Source organism: Phaenicophaeus curvirostris, chromosome 10 (assembly GCF_032191515.1).
Source record: "Phaenicophaeus curvirostris isolate KB17595 chromosome 10, BPBGC_Pcur_1.0, whole genome shotgun sequence".
Lineage (NCBI taxonomy): Eukaryota > Metazoa > Chordata > Aves > Cuculiformes > Cuculidae > Phaenicophaeus > Phaenicophaeus curvirostris.
In genome coordinates, this window is record NC_091401.1 from 12,209,468 (window position 1) to 12,229,884 (window position 20,417).

At 39.5% G+C, this 20,417-nt stretch overlaps 1 protein-coding gene across 8 annotated transcripts in view; it reads left to right on the forward strand.

The window, feature by feature from the left end:
• The window catches only part of DOCK10 (dedicator of cytokinesis 10), a 161,928-nt gene that overhangs the window by 113,628 nt on the left and 27,883 nt on the right, over positions 1-20,417 (forward strand). For 6 of the 8 annotated variants that reach the window (XM_069864804.1, XM_069864803.1, XM_069864796.1 and 3 more), the window contains exons 25-39: positions 2,853-2,922; positions 6,650-6,763; positions 7,799-7,870; positions 8,509-8,655; positions 11,609-11,692; positions 13,114-13,210; positions 14,472-14,516; positions 14,991-15,166; positions 15,286-15,402; positions 16,356-16,467; positions 17,187-17,308; positions 17,394-17,508; positions 17,669-17,735; positions 18,468-18,515; positions 19,171-19,272. In XM_069864804.1, coding sequence (XP_069720905.1) covers positions 2,853-2,922; positions 6,650-6,763; positions 7,799-7,870; positions 8,509-8,655; positions 11,609-11,692; positions 13,114-13,210; positions 14,472-14,516; positions 14,991-15,166; positions 15,286-15,402; positions 16,356-16,467; positions 17,187-17,308; positions 17,394-17,508; positions 17,669-17,735; positions 18,468-18,515; positions 19,171-19,272 — 1,488 coding nt within the window. The remainder of the gene's footprint in view (positions 1-2,852; positions 2,923-6,649; positions 6,764-7,798; positions 7,871-8,508; positions 8,656-11,608; positions 11,693-13,113; positions 13,211-14,471; positions 14,517-14,990; positions 15,167-15,285; positions 15,403-16,355; positions 16,468-17,186; positions 17,309-17,393; positions 17,509-17,668; positions 17,736-18,467; positions 18,516-19,170; positions 19,273-20,417) is intronic. The other 2 variants (XM_069864799.1, XM_069864800.1) reach the window with 2 other exon arrangements.

Sequence of the window (20,417 nt, forward strand, 5' to 3'; positions counted from 1 at the left end):
GAGGAAGAGAATTCACTCTAGAGTGCAAATGTAGATGTTAAAAATGCTCTTAAAAAGCTATGATGTTTAGTCCTTAGTAGGTGAAGATGACTGCTTCCTCAGGGCTCTGCAAATGCATGGAAGAGCATGGTATCATGTGCTGACTGATACCAAACAAAAAATCACTGACCATGGTGTCTCTGTGCCCTGAGGCAGTCATAGGTAAAGATCTCATTTTTAAGGAGTTAAGGGCAGCCTAACAAAAGCTGAATATCAGTTTTGTTTTATGTTTGGGTCTGAGGATGTGGAGTTTGGCATAGGAAGAGCTTTAGCATCTTGCAGCATCCAATGCAGAGTCAAACAAACAGGTCACAGTGTTCTGGGGCTTTTGTTGATTAGAGTATATCAGCAATAACTGAAGAGCAATGGAAGCATTTTCGAGTGAGCAGGCAAACAGCTGAAATTATTTGAGTCTCTCACCCCTCATATAATGAAATTGTCTTTATTGATGCTGTTAATCAGGGCTGCAGGAAAAAAAAATACTGGAGAGATTATTATCCATTTCTGCAGAAGGGCATAATGTTGTGTTGCATTTTCTTTTGGCCATAGTGATGGTGGTGGTGTACTTCTGCTACTACCTAAACATGGGAACTATAATAGAATCAGTAGGAAAAAGTGGCAAGTGTCCACAGCAATTCTGTTAGGCTAATCTGCTGTCAGTATATTCTCTTTCTTTCTACAAATTGTTCTCCAGAATTAATTCCTGAAGAAAGATTAATTAGTAAAACTTAAAGGAGCAAGGATGCAGAATTATTCATCTTAAACTTGGAAAGCTAGAGTTTCAGTATCATTTATCAAAGGAAGGATCATGGCACCTTGCAGGGCCAAGTCCAGTTTTGCCACATCTAGGCACTAAGATTAGAACCTTCACTTGTAAACACGGGTGATTTCATCACTGCATACAATTTTCAAAGGGTGGGAGGTGGTCAGACCTTTGTTTAGGACCCTTTCCTGGCAAACAATCAACTGATGTTAAGACTAGATAAAAAGCATGAAGAACTGTGTCCCAGGCTAGAATTTCAGTATTGGTTAACTGTCTAGAAAAGAAATGCTGTAGAAGAGGCAGCTGTTGAAAACAGTCATTTTAATGATTAGATGGAAAGATGGAAGGATGTTAATTTATTCATGCTTCAGATTTTTGCTCTACGCCCACCAGACCCAAAAAAGAAAAGAAGGATTCTCAGTGTTTTTCTTGTATGCGTGGTAGCTTTTGTGCTGGTAGAGTTGATGTCAATGGGACTATGCACATCTGCTGTGTGTGCCATTCATTGACATGTCCTATATACACACACAGTGTATTTTGTTCTGAATAGCTTGAAGCAACTTGTTTTGAATATGTTAAAAGCAACAACAAGAGAATGAGAGCATAGATTGGCTTATATGTTGGAGAGAAAACATTATTCCCTTTATACTCGTGGTTATTTACTTGTCTGGGGGCTCAGTCATGTCATCACTTCTCTGTCTCATCTTTGTCAGAGTTTGTTTCAATTTCAAATCAGAATAAAAGCTTAAGGGTTGGAATGAGCACAACTAATTTTGTCATGGTTTTTGTGTTTTAACACAAGTTTTACTACTTCTACAAACAGCAAGAAATGAGATACATGAAAAATACTGACTTAAAATAATTATAAAGCTTTTGAATCTGATAAGGAGAATTGGCAGAAAACACACAAATCGCCAAGCTAGTCAAAATGACAACTTGTATGTGGACCACAGCTAGGAATGTTAATTATCCATTTTAGTCATACCATTATTATGCAGTATTCTGCACTCAATTTGAAATACAGTTCACCAATTTTTGACATTTGAGAGTTGTGAACTGTTTCCTCCCCATTCTTTTAGCATAAAAATAAAATTATAAAATTTCAGAGTCTTTTCTATATTAAGTATCCTGAAAAAAAAAGAGACCCAAATTATCACAAGGAAATCTCATGGTTAAGTTGAAGATGACTTCTTGCTCAGACTTGTGTTTTCTGAAGCAGGATGATCTCAAACAAAGGTAGCCCAGGTACAAATTGAGGAGAGAGAGAGAACTTTGCAGAAACACGTGGTGTCATGTAGGGCCATCTCTGCTGTTAGTAGAAGCTCATGTTGTGAGAGCAGATGCTGGAGTGACCCAGGTGGTTTTCTTCTATGTTGCTGATCACCAAGCTGACCTGCAGAAGCTCAAGGCATCTGTGGTTGCACCAAGCATCCAGCTTCTTCATGCTACTCTGTAACAAGAGAGCACTGTGCTCAGTGTTTTGTTCTGGAGTGCTTAGGTGCTCAGACTGGTGCTGAGTCCAAGTATATGGGCAAACAGCGCGAGAGGGCTTGAGCCTAGGCTTGTGTTTGTCTTTGATTAACAGTACTGTCATAAGCACAGTATCAGAATTTTACAGAATTACCTAGATCTGAGAGAACCTGACAAGTAGCATTCCTAGAAAAAGAGGCTTCTGCCTCTATTTCATTAACATATTCTTTTTTTCCCTTGTTCCTAGTCATCCAAGGTCTTTATAAGCTTTAGTTAGTAGTTTTCTTTTGTTGTAATAGTAGTACAGTTAAAATGTACAAACTGGGAGTTTTAATGATTATGTTAGAGAAAAGCATCTATGACAGCACACTCCACGCAAGTTGAGGGGCTAAGGAGTGATTGTTTTTTTCCCAGTGGGACAGTTTCTGCACACGCTATTCATCATTTGGATCACATCCCTCATGAGCTGTATTAAATGAAAGGTATAATAACAGAACAATGAGATGTGTCAGGTAGACTTTCTCAGCCTTATTTCTCAAACCAGCTCAATTTTTACTCTTTCTCTTTTTTTGCCTTGCAGGGTTCTTACTAATATTGTTGCTAAGTGCCACGAAGAACAACTAGACAACTACATCAATTCTTATGTGACGGTATGATTGCTGTTGTACCATTAAAACTATTTTATGGGAGGTGGGGTCATGTTCACTGTTGGTTGTGAATGTAGCTTCCTCTTTATTTGCATCATAGCTTTCTGCCACTCATAGGCTGGGTGACTCTGGTAAGGAAACAAACGTGAGATTTGGAAGAGGCTCAATCAATTCTCCTTCTCTGCCATAGGTTTCTTGCATCACCTTGAACAAATTACACTGCCTGTCTGTGCTTTAAGGGCATCCTGTAGAGCAAGGACATGCCACAGAGTGTCCTTCTCCACCAAACTGCTGCATCCTGGCTTGCAACCTTACTCTGTTGAGGAGGACAAAGGGCTGCTCATGTTTCCTCTGCATAGTGCAGCTTGCTTTCCATAGGACACCAAGTTGAGCAAACACTGGAGGAGGCAGCTGTCATGCAGTCTTAAAGGGTACTGCTATGTGGGAAGGACACATTCTTCATAGCCTGCGGATGACTAGAGCTTACATTTTAGAAACAAGACCTAGTGCAAACACACTTCCATTAAGCTTCTAGGAGCATAGGCTTAGTGTCAGTCTTCATGAAATAGTGTTAAACTGAGATTTTCTCACTTTGAGGGGCTTGAGAGTTGGAAAGGGAGAGGTAAATATATGAAAGACCATGAAACTTCAGCTAAATAGATACCAGTGAAAGGCATTTAAATGTTTTGCCCACAGTTTGCAGCATTCCTCTGGCCTGTGTAAAATATATCACATTAAAATATCTGGCCATCTGTGATACACGTACAGGGTTGCCCTCGTTGTAGTTGTAAAGGATCCTGTAGTGGTAATTGTTATGGAAGACGCAATTCTGGGAGCTCTTCATGGTTGCAAGATGGCTGCATATTTCTTAGAAAGCTGTAGATTTTTAGCTTAGCCTTTGATTATTTTCTTAAGTCCTGATTTTAGTTTCAAGATCTTGTATCCTTACGTGAGCTATTGTGGATAAACTCTTATCTCATCTGCAAAGTTCAGATTCTGGTAACTGTTCCCTGTTTACTCAGCATTTTCTATCCGTTGTTTTGAAGAAGAGTGTGTATGTAGAAAATACATGTGGATATGTTCTGTGTATGAAGTTTAGTGCCGTGCAAACTGTAGTATTGCTTAAAAAGCCAAAGGAGTGGCCTCTTTAAAGATGAACTTATTTTCTTTATTGATTGAATATCCATTAAATGAGTTTGAGTAATAGTATTGGCCAGCAAGCATCTCATTGTAAGTATAGTTGGTAGCAGCTGTATATGCTAAGAATTTTATGAAGAATCATGTTTTTAAGCAGAAAAATATATTAACTGCTGTTACTGGCCTGGACAGAAAAATTAATAGACAAATGAACCTCATTTATGGGTGTTACACTTTCTCCTTCCCTCCTCTCCACTTGTCTTTATTTTTTTTTTGTTTTGCTTTTAATTGTGAGGGAAAGGGCTGAAAATTTTTGTTCTAGTCTTACTAGATGAATCAACAAAGAGTAAGTTGTAATATCTTTGAGTGTTACGTTTATTCTTGTGTATTTCAAATGGCAGCATAAAGGAGCATTGCAGGTTGTTAGAAGAATTGAAGTAGATATTGCGTTCACTTTGTCTCTTGGCCAACTCTGGTTCAGTGGTGACAGAATTAATGAAGGTCACAATAGCAATGAGAGATCCCCCACCCTCATGGCAAGAACCTATGAGTGACAAATGTCTGGATGCACTTCTGGCTGTAATGACATTCTGATTCTCTGTGCAACAAGTAGTTTTCATAATGCATATTTCATAGAATAGAATTATTAAGGTTGTAAAAGATCTATAAGATCATCTAACCTAACTGTCATCCCAACATCCATGCCTACTAAACCATGTCACAAAGTGCCACATGTAAATGTTTTTTGAACACCTCCAGGGATAGGACTGGCAGCCTGGTGCAGTGCCTGGTAACGCTTTCAGTGAAGAAATAATCTCCAATCTGAACTTCCCCTGGCACAACTTGAGGCCATTTTCTCTCGTCCTATCACTTGTTACTTGGCAGAAGAGACCAACACACACCTTGCTTCAGCCTCCCTTCAGGTAGCTGTAGAGAGCAATAAGGTCTCCCCTCAGCCTCTGCCAGGCTAAACAACCACAGTTCCCTCAGCCATGCCTCATAAGATTTGTTCTCCAGTCCCTTCACTGACCTCGTTGCCCTCCTCTGGACATTCTCCAGAAGCTCAGTGTCTTTCTTGTACTGTTTGTGAATTGTGAGCAACATATGTGACATTAAGTTTGAGAAGGATTTATTTTTTTTTTTAAATTAACTTTAGGAAAGGCGAATACGTTCCTTATGAACTCTGAAACTTTAGCATGTTCATGGGTAGAATAATGAAAATATGATTGAAGTTAGGTTACTAAGTGTGAAGACTGTTTTGATCTCAGTGTTGACAACTGTTAGTTGATATTTCCATGGTATGGATTTACTTTCATACTTCATGAAAGTATGTGTGTGCAGGTGATGCATCTCAGCATTTACATTGTCCATTTTTAGTCTCAAGTGCTCCGATTCAAGCACTGAGGATTTCTGCAGAGGTCCAGCAGAACTGTTCAGGGTCCAAAAATAAACAAACACATAGCATCTATATGTAGCTAATTAAATGGATATTAACACCTCTTATACTCCATCACTTCTCAAAATTGCAATAGACACCTATTGTGTCTGAATGTCTTTGAAATAGCAGGTGTTTATTTGGCTGCACCAATAGCCCATTTAGCATATTTTCCCATTTCCAGCAGCAGTCAAAAGCCAATAGCTGTTAATCTCTTTTATCCATCTGTAAGGAAATTAATGTTCTAAATGAACTTTAGAACTGCTGTTTTGAGAATAAGTTGAGAATTGTGAGTCACTCAGATGCAAGTAATAATGTGAAATTATGCTGACTTAAATAACTGGACCCACAAGTGTCACACTGCAGAGGGAGAAGCTTACAGCATCTGCTCTGGAAAGCAGGCTGAGTACTAATAAGGTATTTTCAAGTAATATTCCTTTCTTTTACCTACCTGGTTGAATTTAAAAGCTGTTTTATCCTAGCTGATGCAGTGGCAGAGCTCTCGGTTTAGGAAAAGAGTGAAGGATCCTAGTGCCAAATTATTAGCTTAAAATTTTGAGCAAAACTCCAACTAGATTTGAGTGCTGAGCAACCTGGTAGATAAATTCCTGTCTTGAGGGCTTGGTTTCTAGCAAGTACAGTTTTCCCCTTCTGTCGGCTCCAGTGAGTGCTCTACACCTTCCAGGATGAAGAGTTGTTATCAGCTCTGACTGGCTGTTGTCATTGGAAGAAAGGAGCAAGTGAAAGGTGGCCCTGTCTAGGTGGGTGAAAAACCCTCCAGACTTCCTCTGCTTGCTTATTCTTTTTTTCCTCTGGTGAAATGGCTTGAAAAGCAGTTTAGAGGTGTCAGGGTCCTATGGCCTATTGAAAAAATTAAACATAGCACTGATTTTAGGCAGAAATTCCTCTTGGTTCACATTGAGCTGAAATCAATAGGATGTCATATTTAAAACTGGGATTTTGTAGGGGAGCAGTGTTGTGCCGTTACTGCCAGGGAATTGAATGTCACGCGAATGTATTGTTCAGTCAGGATATTGTGGCCACAAAGATCATCAGTTGTTAGTGGTATATAAATAACTTACCTTCTCCTGCTGAGGTTTTTTTTGTTTGTTTGAATGTACATTTTGTTATTTTTTTTTGTTTTCCTTTCTTCTGCAGTATGTGTTCAGGACCAAATCATTTGAAGAAAGGACTGTTCATGAAGAGCTGGCCAAGAATATGACTGGTCTTCTGAAGTTAAATGACCAAGTAACAGTGAAACAGGTTTTGAAGGTGAATGATAGCTTGAATAAGTACATTTGTAGTTTTACTACTGATTTTCTGCCTGAAACTCACTTGTCACATCTCTTTCTCGTCTTCTTTTCCCCTGTGTCAACTTTGCACAAATCACATCCTGAAGGGATTCAAGGGAACAGCCTTAGCAGGCTTGCTGGAGTTTCTCAGCATAACACATTTCTCAGATGCTGTGGCTGGTATAATAGACATCCTCCTTTCTGTTACTGCTCAATCTGAGTCAGAAACCTAGTTCTTACAAATTATGATGCGAGCAGTTAATTTTAGGATACTTTGTTTTAATTTTTATTTTGGAAGATGCAGAGAGAATATTCATCTGTATGTAGGACATTTATACCTAATTCCAGCTGCTGCTTTTGATTGACAGGGACTAAAATGAGAATGATTGAGTTTTCTCATATCAAAGCAGGTCTAAAAAATTCATACAAGTGCAAGCCGCATCACTGTCCCTACTGGTTATGGTGAAAGAGCTGCCCAGTCCAGCTCAGGAGTGCCCAGTAGCAAAAATATCCCGAGATATGTGAGGACAAAGATTAATATCTGCCTGTTCACTATTACAAACAGTATTTGAAGAACCACTCTGTTTATCCTTCAAACGACTGCCATCTTACTCTGTGCCAAATTACCAGTCTTCTGGAACTAACAAAGCAGTTTATTCTCGACTTCTGCTCTCTGAGGTTCTCTGCATTGTGCATTTCTGCCAGTCACCTGCAAACAAACAGTGAAGACAGTGCTCAGCAGGAAGGAACAGAAGGATTGTAGGAGTGGTGTTTGTGGGCTCCTTATTTCACAGAGCCACAGCCACAAAGTGCCTGAGATGGCTTCAGCTCTCTTAAGGACATTATGCAGTCTTACTCAAACACATGGCACTTAGGCTTTAATTTATTTGTCATATAGAGTTTATCATTGTGCATTACTGAGAAATACAATCCTTCTATAAGGAATGGCAATGCATCATATATTATTATCAGATAATTGGTTTTCCTAATCTCTTTTTTCCCTTCTTTTGAACAGCATTCCTGGTTCTTCTTTGCAGTTATCTTAAAATCAATGGCACAGCACTTAGCTGATAAAAACAAAACAAAGGTATGTATGTATGTGATCTCAGTTAATTAAGCAAACAATCTCTTAGGGAAAACATAAAAAGCAGAATCCTGGGAAATATGCATACTTGGACTTTTCTCACTGACTGATCAAAAAGAGAAATGTTATTATACTTAGTATTTTTTTTTTTTATCCACAAGAACGTTATATTACTGGTTATGCTCAAACCTGCTCTTGCTTGTACAGAACTGGTGGAGCAAAATTACAGTTGCTTCAGCTTTTAATGGGTGGTTTAGAATGGAATGAGAATTCTCTAGTTTCTGCTAGTTACCCAACAGATGACTATACCAGACAGCAAATAAATGATCCAGCAACTCCACTTTGCTTGAGCACACCTTACATAGCTGGAAATCAGTGCTTTGACCTCTTTTCTACCTGATTATCAAAGATGCTTTTAGGATACTTTTGCTGGAATCTGAGGATAAGTTTTCTCACTTTCCTATGGACCAGATTCTTCCTTTTGGGGCTTATACTCAGAATAGATTCATGGAATTCTAGGGATATTTTTCTTCTGTGCTGAGTGACTTGTGTTTTATTGTCTGTATTCCTGGCCTGAATGTATTTTCAGGTTTAATGCATAACATTGTGCACTCTCCCGTGATGATCTCTTCCCTGCTTAGGTTCCTCGAACTCAGAGGTTTCCAGAATCATTTCAAACTGAGCTGGATACGCTCATGATGATCTTAGCAGACCATGTTCTTTGTAAGTACAAAGATGCTCTTGAAGAAGCCAGGAATGCAAACTACAGCACGGCCAGATTTCTCAAGGTGAGATGTTATGCCATTACAGCATATGCACTTATTTCCCCATACCTGATGCAAACTTGAGACTATTCTAGTCTAGTCAAAGAGAATAAAAACAATTCTGAGTGAATGATGGCTCAATTTCCAAATTTAGTGTTGACCTATAGTTCAGTTTTTCTATGTCTTGTGGTCTTTGAGAATGCTAAAGCTTTAACTAGCTTCATTTTAGAAGAATTCTGATTAATTTATATCTTTTCTCTAAAAGCCCAAGTTTTCAAATTTTGCAGAATCTTACATTACATTCAAAAGGGTAAAAATTTCACTAAGGAATGAAACTCTAGTTACAGTTGAGCTGGTTTTTTTACTTTAAATACTATAACTCTGAATGACTGTGGTTGGATTAATATTTCTTAATCAGAACCAGAGTGGGCAGCTTTTATGAACCAGAATAAGCAAATTGTAAGTATTATTGCAAAGGGAATACTATAGCCTACCTTTTTAACTCTGTAATGACCCTTCATTTACTAAGTATGAGAAAATGCATGCGTAATTTGGAAAACTCTCTAAAAGGAGTTGCATTTTATGATTGTGTCTTTATATTTCTTAATCATTTTTATTTTCCCAGCATTGGATTAGAATTGGAGCATGGTAAAATTGCCATTCAAAATGATATATGGCCAGGTACTTAATCTAGATTTAAACTGGACACATGCACCTTTCCATTAATGGAATAATGTACATTAATTAAGTACAGAACTTTGTATATTGTACACACTGAAATCCAGGCTCAAATCTTTTGTGACAAATGAAAGCACAGCCTCAGAAGAGAGCAGTATAGCAGGAACAGAAGTGCAAGGGAACCTGGGCTGGGACAAGCCTAAGCACAGGTTTAGAGTACCTAGGTCGGGGCAATCCCAAGCACAATACAGTTACAGGCTGGGCAGAGAATGGTTTGGGAAAAGACCTGAAGAAAAGGACCTGGAAGTGCTGGTGGATGAAAAGCTGAACATGAGCCAGCAAAGTGCACTTGCATCCCAGAAAGCCAGTCATGTCCTGAGCTGCGTCAAAAGATGTGTGACCAGCAGGTCATGGGAGGTGATCCTGCCCCTCTCTTCTGCTCTCATGAGACCTCACCTGGAGTTCTGCATTTAGTTCTAGTGTCCTCAGCACAGGAAGGACATTAATCTGTTGGAGCGAGTCCAGAGGAGGCCAAGAAGATGATCAGGGGGCTGGAGCACCTCCCATGCAACGACAGGTTGAGAGAGTTGGGGTTGTTCAGCCTGGAGAAGAGATAGCTCCAGGAAGACCTTAGAGCTGCCTTCCAGTACTTAAAGGGGCTACAGGAAAGCTGGGGAGTGGTTCTTGATCAGGGTGTGCAAGGACATGATGATGGGGGGAATGGTTTTAAGCTGAAAGAGAGGAAATTTAAATGAGATTTTAAGAAGAAATGGTTTCCTGTGAGGGTGGGGAGACACCCCAGAGAGGTCGTGAGTGTTCCACTCTGGAGGTGTTCAAGACAAGGTTGGGTGAAGCTTGGAGCAACCTGGTCCAGTGGAAAGTTTCCCTGTCCATTGCAGGGAGATTGGAACTGGATGGGCTTTAAGGTCCCTTCCAACCCAAACCATTCTATGATATGAATAAATGTTCCTGTGAGGTTATGAGGAAAACAACCATAAACTGAAGGTAGATTTTTCTCCTTCCATGCGTAGGTGAAGTAAATTATAATCTTGCTGTCCACTATGTTGACCTTAGTTGTTAGTACCACATGGAAGCCCTAGTTGCCGTTGGCATACTGATGTTAAGCTGTGTCTATCCATACTGTTACATCAATTAGAAGATGATGCTGTTTTGAGGCAAGATTGTAGATGGAGGGGCTTAGTCAGTAGTCATGTGGTGTTGCACCTGTGGAGGTATTGCAGATTTGCCTGCTATTTTTCATAGAATCATAGAATCACCAGGTTGGAGAAGACCCACTGGATCATTGAGTCCAACCATTCCTGTCAAATACTAAACCATGCCCCTCGGTGCCTCGTCCACCCATCTCTTAAACACCCCCAGGGAAGGTGACTCAACCACCTCCCTGGGCAGCCTGTTCCAGTCCCCAGTGACCCTTTCTGTGAAAAATTTTTTCCTAATGTCCACCCTGGCAGAGCTTGAGGCCATTTTGTATATTCCTCAGCTAAACTGAGAAGATCGTGATGTTGCCTTATATGATACTGCATTTGTCTGTGTTAATTTCTGTTTGGATCTAGTTTGCCAGAAAGAATTACATAGGTTAGAGACGATATGTCTTCCTCCCGGCTAGGGTTGCAGCAGCTTTGTTTCAGTGCTGTGTAGCAGAAGGCTGGAGTCTTCACTAATATTGCACAGTTCAGTAGCACCAGAGAGGGGGGTAATTCAAGACTGCATTGTCTACCTAGTAGGCTGACTGTGCAAGGAAAAAAACATCTGTAACTGTAGCACCAAGGCCCTGAAAAAGCCTTTACACCCTCTGGCTCTTTAGCCCCACAACTCAGCAAGAGCAGCTTTCCTGTTGTAAAGTAACTTAGTGGCATATTTGCTCTGAGAGAGATAGTGTAGCTCAAAGACAGCAAGTAATGTGGCTGGATTGATTCCTCCAGAGTCATTGAAAGAGATATCCAGGTCAGCTCCCATCACGTGCCACCTGTAGTGACTGAGGGTCACAGTACGTGAATGACGTTCATTAGGTAAACTTTCTCCTAGTGCACTCTGATAGTTAACTTAGACTGTAGACACAGTGAAAATGAGAAGTTTGATCAATTTATTACTGCTGAAAATAAATTAAAAAATCAAGCAAGATTCACCAGTTCCCTGCTTTTGTTTGCCCTGAGACAAGACTAACTTCACTGTTGCAAATGATTCAAGTTTATAGGTGAAGCAAGGCAAACAGCCAGGTAAGTGAAGCCATGTACTGCTTTTTTGGCTATAAAATAATTCTTTTTTCTCCCTTTCTTAGCGTTGTTTTACATTTATGGATCGTGGATTTGTATTCAAGACAGTCAACAATTATATAAGTATGTTTGGAACAGCAGATGGCAAGGTATAGTTTTGATTTTTTGGTTGGTTGTTTTTGTTTGTTCTGAAGTGACTTGCCAGCAGAATATTTTTATATTGAAATTATTTATGATCTCATTCACCATGCTTAAAAATCAAGTCAGTGAAAATGTTTACTATAAGTAAATGTTAAAACCTCTTGGTTTTGAGATTTTTATAGGAATAAATAGCTGTGTCCAAGCAAATACTCAGTGAGCTCTGCAAGAACAGATTCTGCAAGGACCAAAGTATACAAAAGGCTGACGATTCAGAAAGTGTTTAAATTGAAGCTTCGTATCTTTATTTGCCATTAGACCCTGAACTGTGTGTCCAGCTGTATTCCTGATAAGGTGCCACAGGGCAATAAAACTTCTCAGGGAAGAATTCCTCACCATCCACCACTCGGTAGACTCTGAAAAGTGCATGGTCTAGGTATCACTGTCTGATGTTGGCAGCAGAAATACTACAATTTAATTTTAGGGAGTGACAGACTTAAACATAGGACAAGAAGTGCTTTACGAGTGCTTTCTGGTGGTAGGGCTAATATTTGACCTAGAACAATGCAGTGATTTCTTTCTGCCACTGAAAACAGTGAGCTGAGAAGATGGAAATAAAAATTTATTACTGGTTATCATGTAGTATCTTTACATCTCAGTGGCACATCATTATAGTGGGGATGATAAAATTCTTGATTTAGTTGCAGGGCTCCACAAAAGATCATGGATGGCTGCTTGGGAGGGTGAGATATTAAGGAAGTTATACCAGATGTAGGTAGCTCCCTCAGAGCTGGAACTCACTGGCAACAATAGAAGAAGTTCTGGATCTGACCTGTATGGCTGAAATTTTGTATTTGGTCAAAAAAGGGAAGAAAAAATAAAGAAGGTGGGAGGATGGGGGAGAGAGAAGAAAGGCATAGAATCATGAAATGGTTTAGGTTGGAAGGGACCTTAAACATCATACAGTTCCAACCCCTCTGCAATGGGCAGAGGCACCTCGCACTAGACCAGGCTGCTCAAGGCCACATCCAACCTGGATTTGAACACTTCCAGATTGATTATGAAGGTCCCAAATTTATGTGAACTGGAGAAGATAGTTTGCTGTGATTATATGCTATAGCATGTACAATCAAAAGACTGAGTGTAGCTTTAAATACTTAGCTTGGATCAAGCTTTTATTTATGACTACATCTTCAATGAAACAGTATCATTGAGGAATCAGAAAACTCTGTTTCAATGTAATAAGTTTGTTTGATAACAGAGATGAAAACCAGATGTTTATTATGCTTGCAGCTTGGCATAACAAACAGTAAGGTTTCATGGTTGGATGTGCGTATGAATTCTGAGGTAGAGATAAATCACGGTGCAGCTCTGTCTTACTATTTTCTTGGTTTTAATGTGAAATCGAGCCATTGCCTGTTGTGATTTCCAGACTTTACATCAGTTCAAGTTTGACTTTCTTCAAGAAGTCTGTCACCACGAGCACTTTATCCCTCTGTGCCTGCCCATACGATCTTCAAACATTCCTGGTAAGGTACCAACCTGAAAGGATTTCTGTGCAATGGCAAATTGTTGGGAGGTTCAAAGAGCTGATGGTTAACTCTCTGAAGTATCACATCTGCACATCAGGCAAAGAAGCCCCAAATGGCTTTTCAGGTGTGGTAGTTCAGCAGGATGATAAAAAATAACATCATTTCAGTATGCCTGCAAATAAATGCAGTCCCTGACAGCCCACTTAGGTGGTGTGATGTGACTCTCTTGCTGGAAGTTTTGAGGTGAATGAACTGGAATGTTTGTGAGGACTGATTACTAAAGCTGCAGTAGCCTTGGAATGTGGTGAGCTGGGGAAGGAGTTGAACACGTACAGCTGGAAGGGGAAGGAGCTGAGGCAGTGCTGAGGGCATTGTGAACTCTCCTATTTTGGAGCAGGCTTATTTGCTGCTGTTGGGAGTGACTTGTCCATGTGACAGCCCCTCCTTTGTGGGGAAGATCTGAACGGGGCATGCAGGAGGATTTTGAAAACATCCATCTCTGAGATAATAGACTATTGTTACTTTTGCCTCCAGAGTATCTCTAGGACGGGCAGACAGGTCTCACACAATAGCCCTTTTCTCCCATTTACTTTCATGGCCTCCAGCAAGCCTGAATTTTGTATGGTCACCACCTACTACAGTGTTTTACCTAGAGCAGCAAGGCAAGAAACACCCATTTCAGAATCTCCTCCTGAGCTGCTCCTCAAGGCAGCGGATACGATGTGTAACCAGTGTTTTGCAGAGACGTGTGAACAGGTTTTGCCTATACTCTTCCTCTGGAATGCCCCAAAGCCAGCAGCCACCGTACATTCCAATTTGTGCATTGACATTTGTTGTTTGGATCCTAACTTTGTGGCCAGTGCCCAGTTCTGGAGGCTTTCCTCTTGGTTTCGAAGGCACGGGGATTTCAGCCCTGAGCACAATTCCCGGTTATGACAGTTTTGCATGGAGTTCACTTGGAATGTAGTCCTTTAAGTTGCTGAGAGTGGAGTGTATCTTCCAGTCGAGGCAGAACCATCTCTCCATGCAATGCGTCTCAAACTATGGGCCCGTGTCTCTTTTTTCTTTCTGTTTTCAGCACCAAAAAGAGAGTTCAGTTCTGACACTCGTAGCTTTCTTTAACAGTAGAAGTTGTTTCATTCCAATTTGAGTCAAATTTTTTAAAAAAATACAAATCAAATATATTTTTTTATTTTTAAGGAGTAAAAATATGCATGATTTTTTGCCTATTTTTTTTTATATTTATGAAAAAATGAAGATGCTGTGACGCCTTCAGAATCAACACAAGAATATCGAACATCAGGTATGGTCAAAATGACTGCATAAGAAGTAAGTAGAATTGTGCATCAAGAACTTTAAGATTTACTTTAGCCACTGCCACTAAACTGTGGCAAATTTAGGCAAAAATTATTTACCATTTTGAAAAGTGGAATTAGTCTGAATCTCAATTTTTCAGAACTCTTCTAGCCAGAATATGGGAACAACAATTTGAACTTTATGCCTAAAAAAAGTGAATAGTCATACATGCAAAACATTAAATTCTCATATGGGAATGTGTATATAAGTTGTCTATTATTAAACTGTAAAAACTGCATGATTTTGAAAACTAATAATATTGAATTAATTCATTCTAGCAAGTGAGGGAGCAGTGAGATCGGGAAATCAAGGTTTAACAGTGGAGTAAATCAATGAAAGCTATTAAAAATTTGGAAAATGGGAGGAAAGGGTTAGTTAACCTGGATATTAATTTATGCATTCTTGTCTGTTCTGTTCCAAGATATTCCAGAGTACACATTGACCAATGAATTTTGCCGTAAACATTTTTTAATTGGAATCCTGCTGCGGGAGGTTGGTTTTGCCTTGCAAGAAGATCAGGATATTAGGCATTTGGCTTTGGCTGTACTTAAAAACTTAATGGCAAAGCACTCATTTGATGATCGATACGCAGAGCCGGTAAAGAAACTGTTTATTCTTTTTCATTTCCTTGTAACTAAACGTATAAGAAACTTCCTTAGCCACTAGTATATGTTAATTCTTTTCTTTAGGATTATGTTATATCCTTTATATTTTAGGCAAAACAAGCACAAATAGCAAACCTGTACATGCCACTTTATGGAATGCTTTTGGACAACATGCCAAGGATTTACATGAAGGATATGTTCCTTTTCAATATCAATACTTCTAATCAGGTAATTAATGTTGATTTTTTCAGAACACTGAACTAATGAAGCTGAGGTCTTTGGTGGGAAAAGGCCCAAGTTTATGGTGGTCACAAATGAGCTAACAGAAGGAATTTCTGATAATGCTGATATGTGTGCACCCACAATGTTTAATTTGGATGTCCTCAATTTGCAGAGCACCTGCAGGGCCCTGGGACTCTGAACTGGCAGGGTGCAGACTGTGAGTCTGGAAAAGACCAAGGCATGGAAACTCTAAAAGTTAGAGGTTTGCAGCCCCAGCTGGTTCACCCAGTATGTCTGCCCTGGTGCCACAGGCTGGGGGCTGAGGAACTGTCCTCAGACAGGTGCCTTAGAAAAATGCCCATTGCCCACAGATTCTTTGCAGTTTTACGTTATGAACCCACAAGCAGTTTCATTGGTACAACAGAGGGACTGTGAACTATACCAGGAGGGAATGCATACAAGCAGCTGAAGGAGGGAAGTGGTACATAAACATCCTAAAACAGCTTTACCACCACAGAAAATATCTGTATAAACTATGCACATGCAGGAGCATGTTTTTTATTTCTTAAAAGATTAGATGTGTTATCATCATAGCCCTGCTTTAAAATCTAGAAACAGGGGTGCTGTTTGCTGGAAGGACTGAAAGCCAAGCCTGTTTCATCTGATCATTGGTAACAGCAGGTCATGCTCCTGTTGCAAAGCTGTGCTAGTGGTTCAGAAGCAAACACAGGTAAACTGAATTTGTTGTTTAAAACTTCAGTTATGAGAGGGTTTCATATTGCAGGTAACTATTCGATGTATTATGGCAAACCTTGATCTTTTAAGGCTGTCATATCTAAATGACTGAAAGTAGGTTTTCAAGCTCAATGTCTAAGTAAAGCCTGTCAAGTGTGCTGTCATTGTGAAAGTTATGAGTGATAACATTTACTGGAGTTTGTTCTATTTCTTTCAAAATACAGGGATCTAGGGATGACTTGAGCACAGCTGGAGGATTTCAGAGCCAGACAGCAATGAAACATGCAAACTCTGTGGACACGTCCTTCTCCAAAGATGTTCTGAACTCTATAGCAGGTATAAATGACAGATTGAACATGCACACAGGTAGATTTTTGTGTATATCCATCCATTGTGCTTTCTACTTAGTGTTCATGGACGATATCATTCACACATTTTATATGATATTCAGGGAAACATGGTATGCAATGTTTCTCTTCCATTTGGGTGTTCTTGGATTAATTTTTATTTCTCTTGTGAAGCCACTTTTCTTCACTTCTTCACTTACTCTCTTGCTTTGGAATGATGCCAGTATTCGGGTTCTCACAAATCCCTGTGCCCGAGTTCATTCTTATAGTCTCTGCCTGGCTTAAGAATAGTTCCAAGGTTTCTCCTGAAAACCTGTGAAGTCTCCTGGAGACAAGTATTCTTAATTTTTTCAGACTTAATGGAAGTGTAGAAACACAACTGACTTTGTTTGCTTCCTCCAAACTCCATTGCAAAATTCAGGGAAGCGCATGAGCATCTTTCCACTGACTTTTGTGGCTTTAGGTCAGGCCTTATGGAATGCCACAGGCCATTTTAATGCCATGAATAATGGCCAACTGAATCATTTTACTTCAACTTGTTGCATGTTTTCAGTACTAAACATAGCCATCAATAGCTTTGCTATTGGAAGTTCAAAGCACTGGTTTCAATCCGGCATGTGACACATTTTAAGTTTTCCATTTTTCTTGTTAGTTTTTGTATCCATAAATGTTTTAGTTTAGCATGTTTGCTATGACTTTCATTTACAGCCTTTTCATCAATAGCTATCTCTGCAGCAAACCATGCTGACTCCAGAGCTTCCTTAGCAAGTCTTGAATCTAACCCAAGTACCAATGAAAAAAACAGTGAGAGAACTGACACGTGTGAAAAGGTACATATGCAAATGTTAGAAATGGTTACTAGAGGTGGAAGTCTACCACTATACTTAACAAGGACCTTTGCTGTAAATTCAACAGATCATGAGACCTTTGTCTTTGATTGGATCAACTCTTCGTTTTGACAAGTTGGATCAAGCTGAAACTAGAAGCCTTCTTATGTGTTTCCTTCACATTATGAAAACCATTTCTGAAGGTAACGAAATGTTCCCTCCCTGCCTCATTTATGTTGTTGTAAACTATTGTTGTAAAAAACAATAAATTAAAGAAATAAATTATCAGTGTATTTTGTAGGCTTTGGGTCAAGTTTAATTCCTTGTAAAAGATGCATAATATATATTATTATCTCCCTTTAGAGGCACTGATTTCCTACTGGTTGCGAGCACCATTCTCAGAAATAACAGACTTTTTCAGCATTCTAGAGTAAGTAAGACTTTATGCATGGTTAATTTTATGTTAAATGATGATGTTCTAAAGTACTGCTATAAATAATTTCTCTTTCAGTTTGTTCACCTGTTGAACAGGATGAGGACAGCTCTTTTATCTTGGATTATTTTGCCATAATCTTCTGAAGTCTTAAGAAGACATTACTGTCTTCCAATATGTTGGTCATTTCCATGAGCAAGGTGCAAAATACTTTAGTGTTCCCTCTAAAAGGGATTTTCATAGCAGTTTCCCTATTTGGGGTTGAGATTCTGTTCTTCCCTTGTGAAAAGCATTTAGCTCCCCAAAACCTCCAAACCATAAGAAAAACCATGTAAAGTAGAACTGCCAGCTTTTCACCTCTCCAAGGCGGTTTGCTCAATCTATCCTTGTCTGCAGAATCTAGGCAGGTGGCTGTTTTCAAAATTTCCTCACCATCTTGTAAGTGAAATGCAAGTTATTTCACTTTAACAGGTGAAGAAGCAGTGCTTTTGCAGCCAAGTCTTTGCCTCCTCCATCAAGCAGGTTATCTTCAACCATGGAGAAAGGGAACAAGAGTGTGGAAAGTGATGCCACATCTTATGCATCCATAGGCTGGGAACTGCTGCATTCTATTCTGTTTGCTTACTAGGAGGTGCATTTGCCACAGGTCTCTTGGAGACACTGAGATTCAGAATTTTGCATAGTCAGGAAGCCATTAATAGATATAAAATGTGGTGTTGTATCTTTCAGGGTTTGTCTGCAAAATTTCAGATATCTAGGAAAACGCAATATTGTAAGGTAATTTTCTATTTATAACTGTATATTACAGTATTTAAATATTACTGCATTACATTAGGCTTAAATGAGGATAAGAGTGTATCTAAAGCATTAGTCTGACATACTGAAGCCACTATAAGCTTCAGTTTTGCTTTTATGCAAATCATGTTATCGTGATGTTCTGGATGTATGAGTACATCCCTGGTATAAAAGATGAATTGCATGTGATGAGATGATAACCACTATTGCATTTATAACCCAAATGACTAGGTCATTCTTAACCATATTTCTGTGCGTAAGGCAAACAAAGGAATTGAATACTGTATTTTTTATCCGTACAATGGAAGGAATAATTTTAATGGGCATAGATAAAAGTTGCACAGCAGTCAGAAAAAAAAAACCACCCCAGTCTTCTCTGCCCACTCTGTGGAAAAGCGTAAGATCATGTTCCAGCTGTGAAATGTGAAATGCATACTTTGTCTCTGTTGATGCTTCATTTTCAATTTAATGTTACCACTGTGAACTTGCCTATATGTCACACTGTGGAGAAATGAAAGGCCACCAGATAAACCAGTTAATGCTCTGTGGCAGGTTTTGTCAGGCATGTATTATTCATAGGCATGGCAAAATCAAGGTCACATTCCATAACAGATTAATGGTTATTTTCTCTTAACAGGAAGATTGCTGCTGCTTTTAAGTTTGTTCAGGCCACCCAGAATAATGGAACCCTTAAAGGTTCAAACTCCTCTGGCCAGGCATCGGGTCTTCTCTCGCAATGGTAATGACACGTTGTATTATTAACTCCTATAAAACCACAATCTTTGCTGTCATCCTCCAGCCCTTGCACTGCATTAACTGAGAAGAGGTTGATACAACATGTAACACATTTCAGAGCCCCCGAAGCCATAAACTGTAAAAGAATTCAGTCCCTTTAGCCTCAACTTGACATATCTACTGTTGTTTAAAATGTTATGTTCAGAAGAATCCTTGGTTACTATCAATATTGTGAAGTGTTCCAGAAACAGTAGTAGTTGTTTTCAGCTCAGATCTCCATCTGGAAGATAATTCACAGTTTTCCCCAACCTGAAAGAATTCATAGGTTTGCAACCTTATGCTTTCATGGAATCTTACCGCTTTAGGGATAAATATCGATGGATACACTTACAGTATCAGGAGATTTGTTTCCCAGGATTTCAGAGGGGGAAATATCTAACAGAGCAGAGTCACTTAAGAGTAAGTTTGCTTGACACCCATCTTTTCACTTCCATGTCACTAAGTGCAGCACAGTCCTATACTGTTAGGTCTGTGTTGCTAGTTAAAGGCTTTTTCTTTGCTCCATTGTACTAGCTTAAACATTGCAAGATTTAGTCATTTTTGCAGATTTCATGGTAATAAGGTGCAGGTGCAGCACATCTTTAATAATCATTTTGATCCTTTTAGGGAAAGGTGGGCTCCTGTTCATGTTAATTGTGGAATCATAGAATAGTTGAGGTTGGAAATGACCTCTAAGCTCATCCAGTCCAACTGGTAGCCCAACACCACCGTGCCTCTTAAACCATGCCACGAAGTGCCACATTTTGAGTGCTTCCAGGGATGGTGAGTCCACCACTTCCCTGGGCAGCCTCTTTCAATGCTTCACACCTCTTTTGGTAAAGAAATTTTTCCTCATATCCAGTCTAAATCTCTCTTGGCACAACTTGAGACCTGGGAGAAGAGACCAGCACCCACCTTGCTAAAACCTCCTTTCAGGTAGTTGTAGAGAGTGATAAGGTCTACCCTCAGGCTCCTTTTCTGCAGACAAAACAGCCCCAGTTACCTCAGCTGCTCCTCAGAAGACTTTTATTTTTTTCAAGGCTAGGTTAGATGAGACTTTAAGCAACCTGATACAGTGCGAGGTGTTCCTTCTCATGGCAGGGGAGTTGG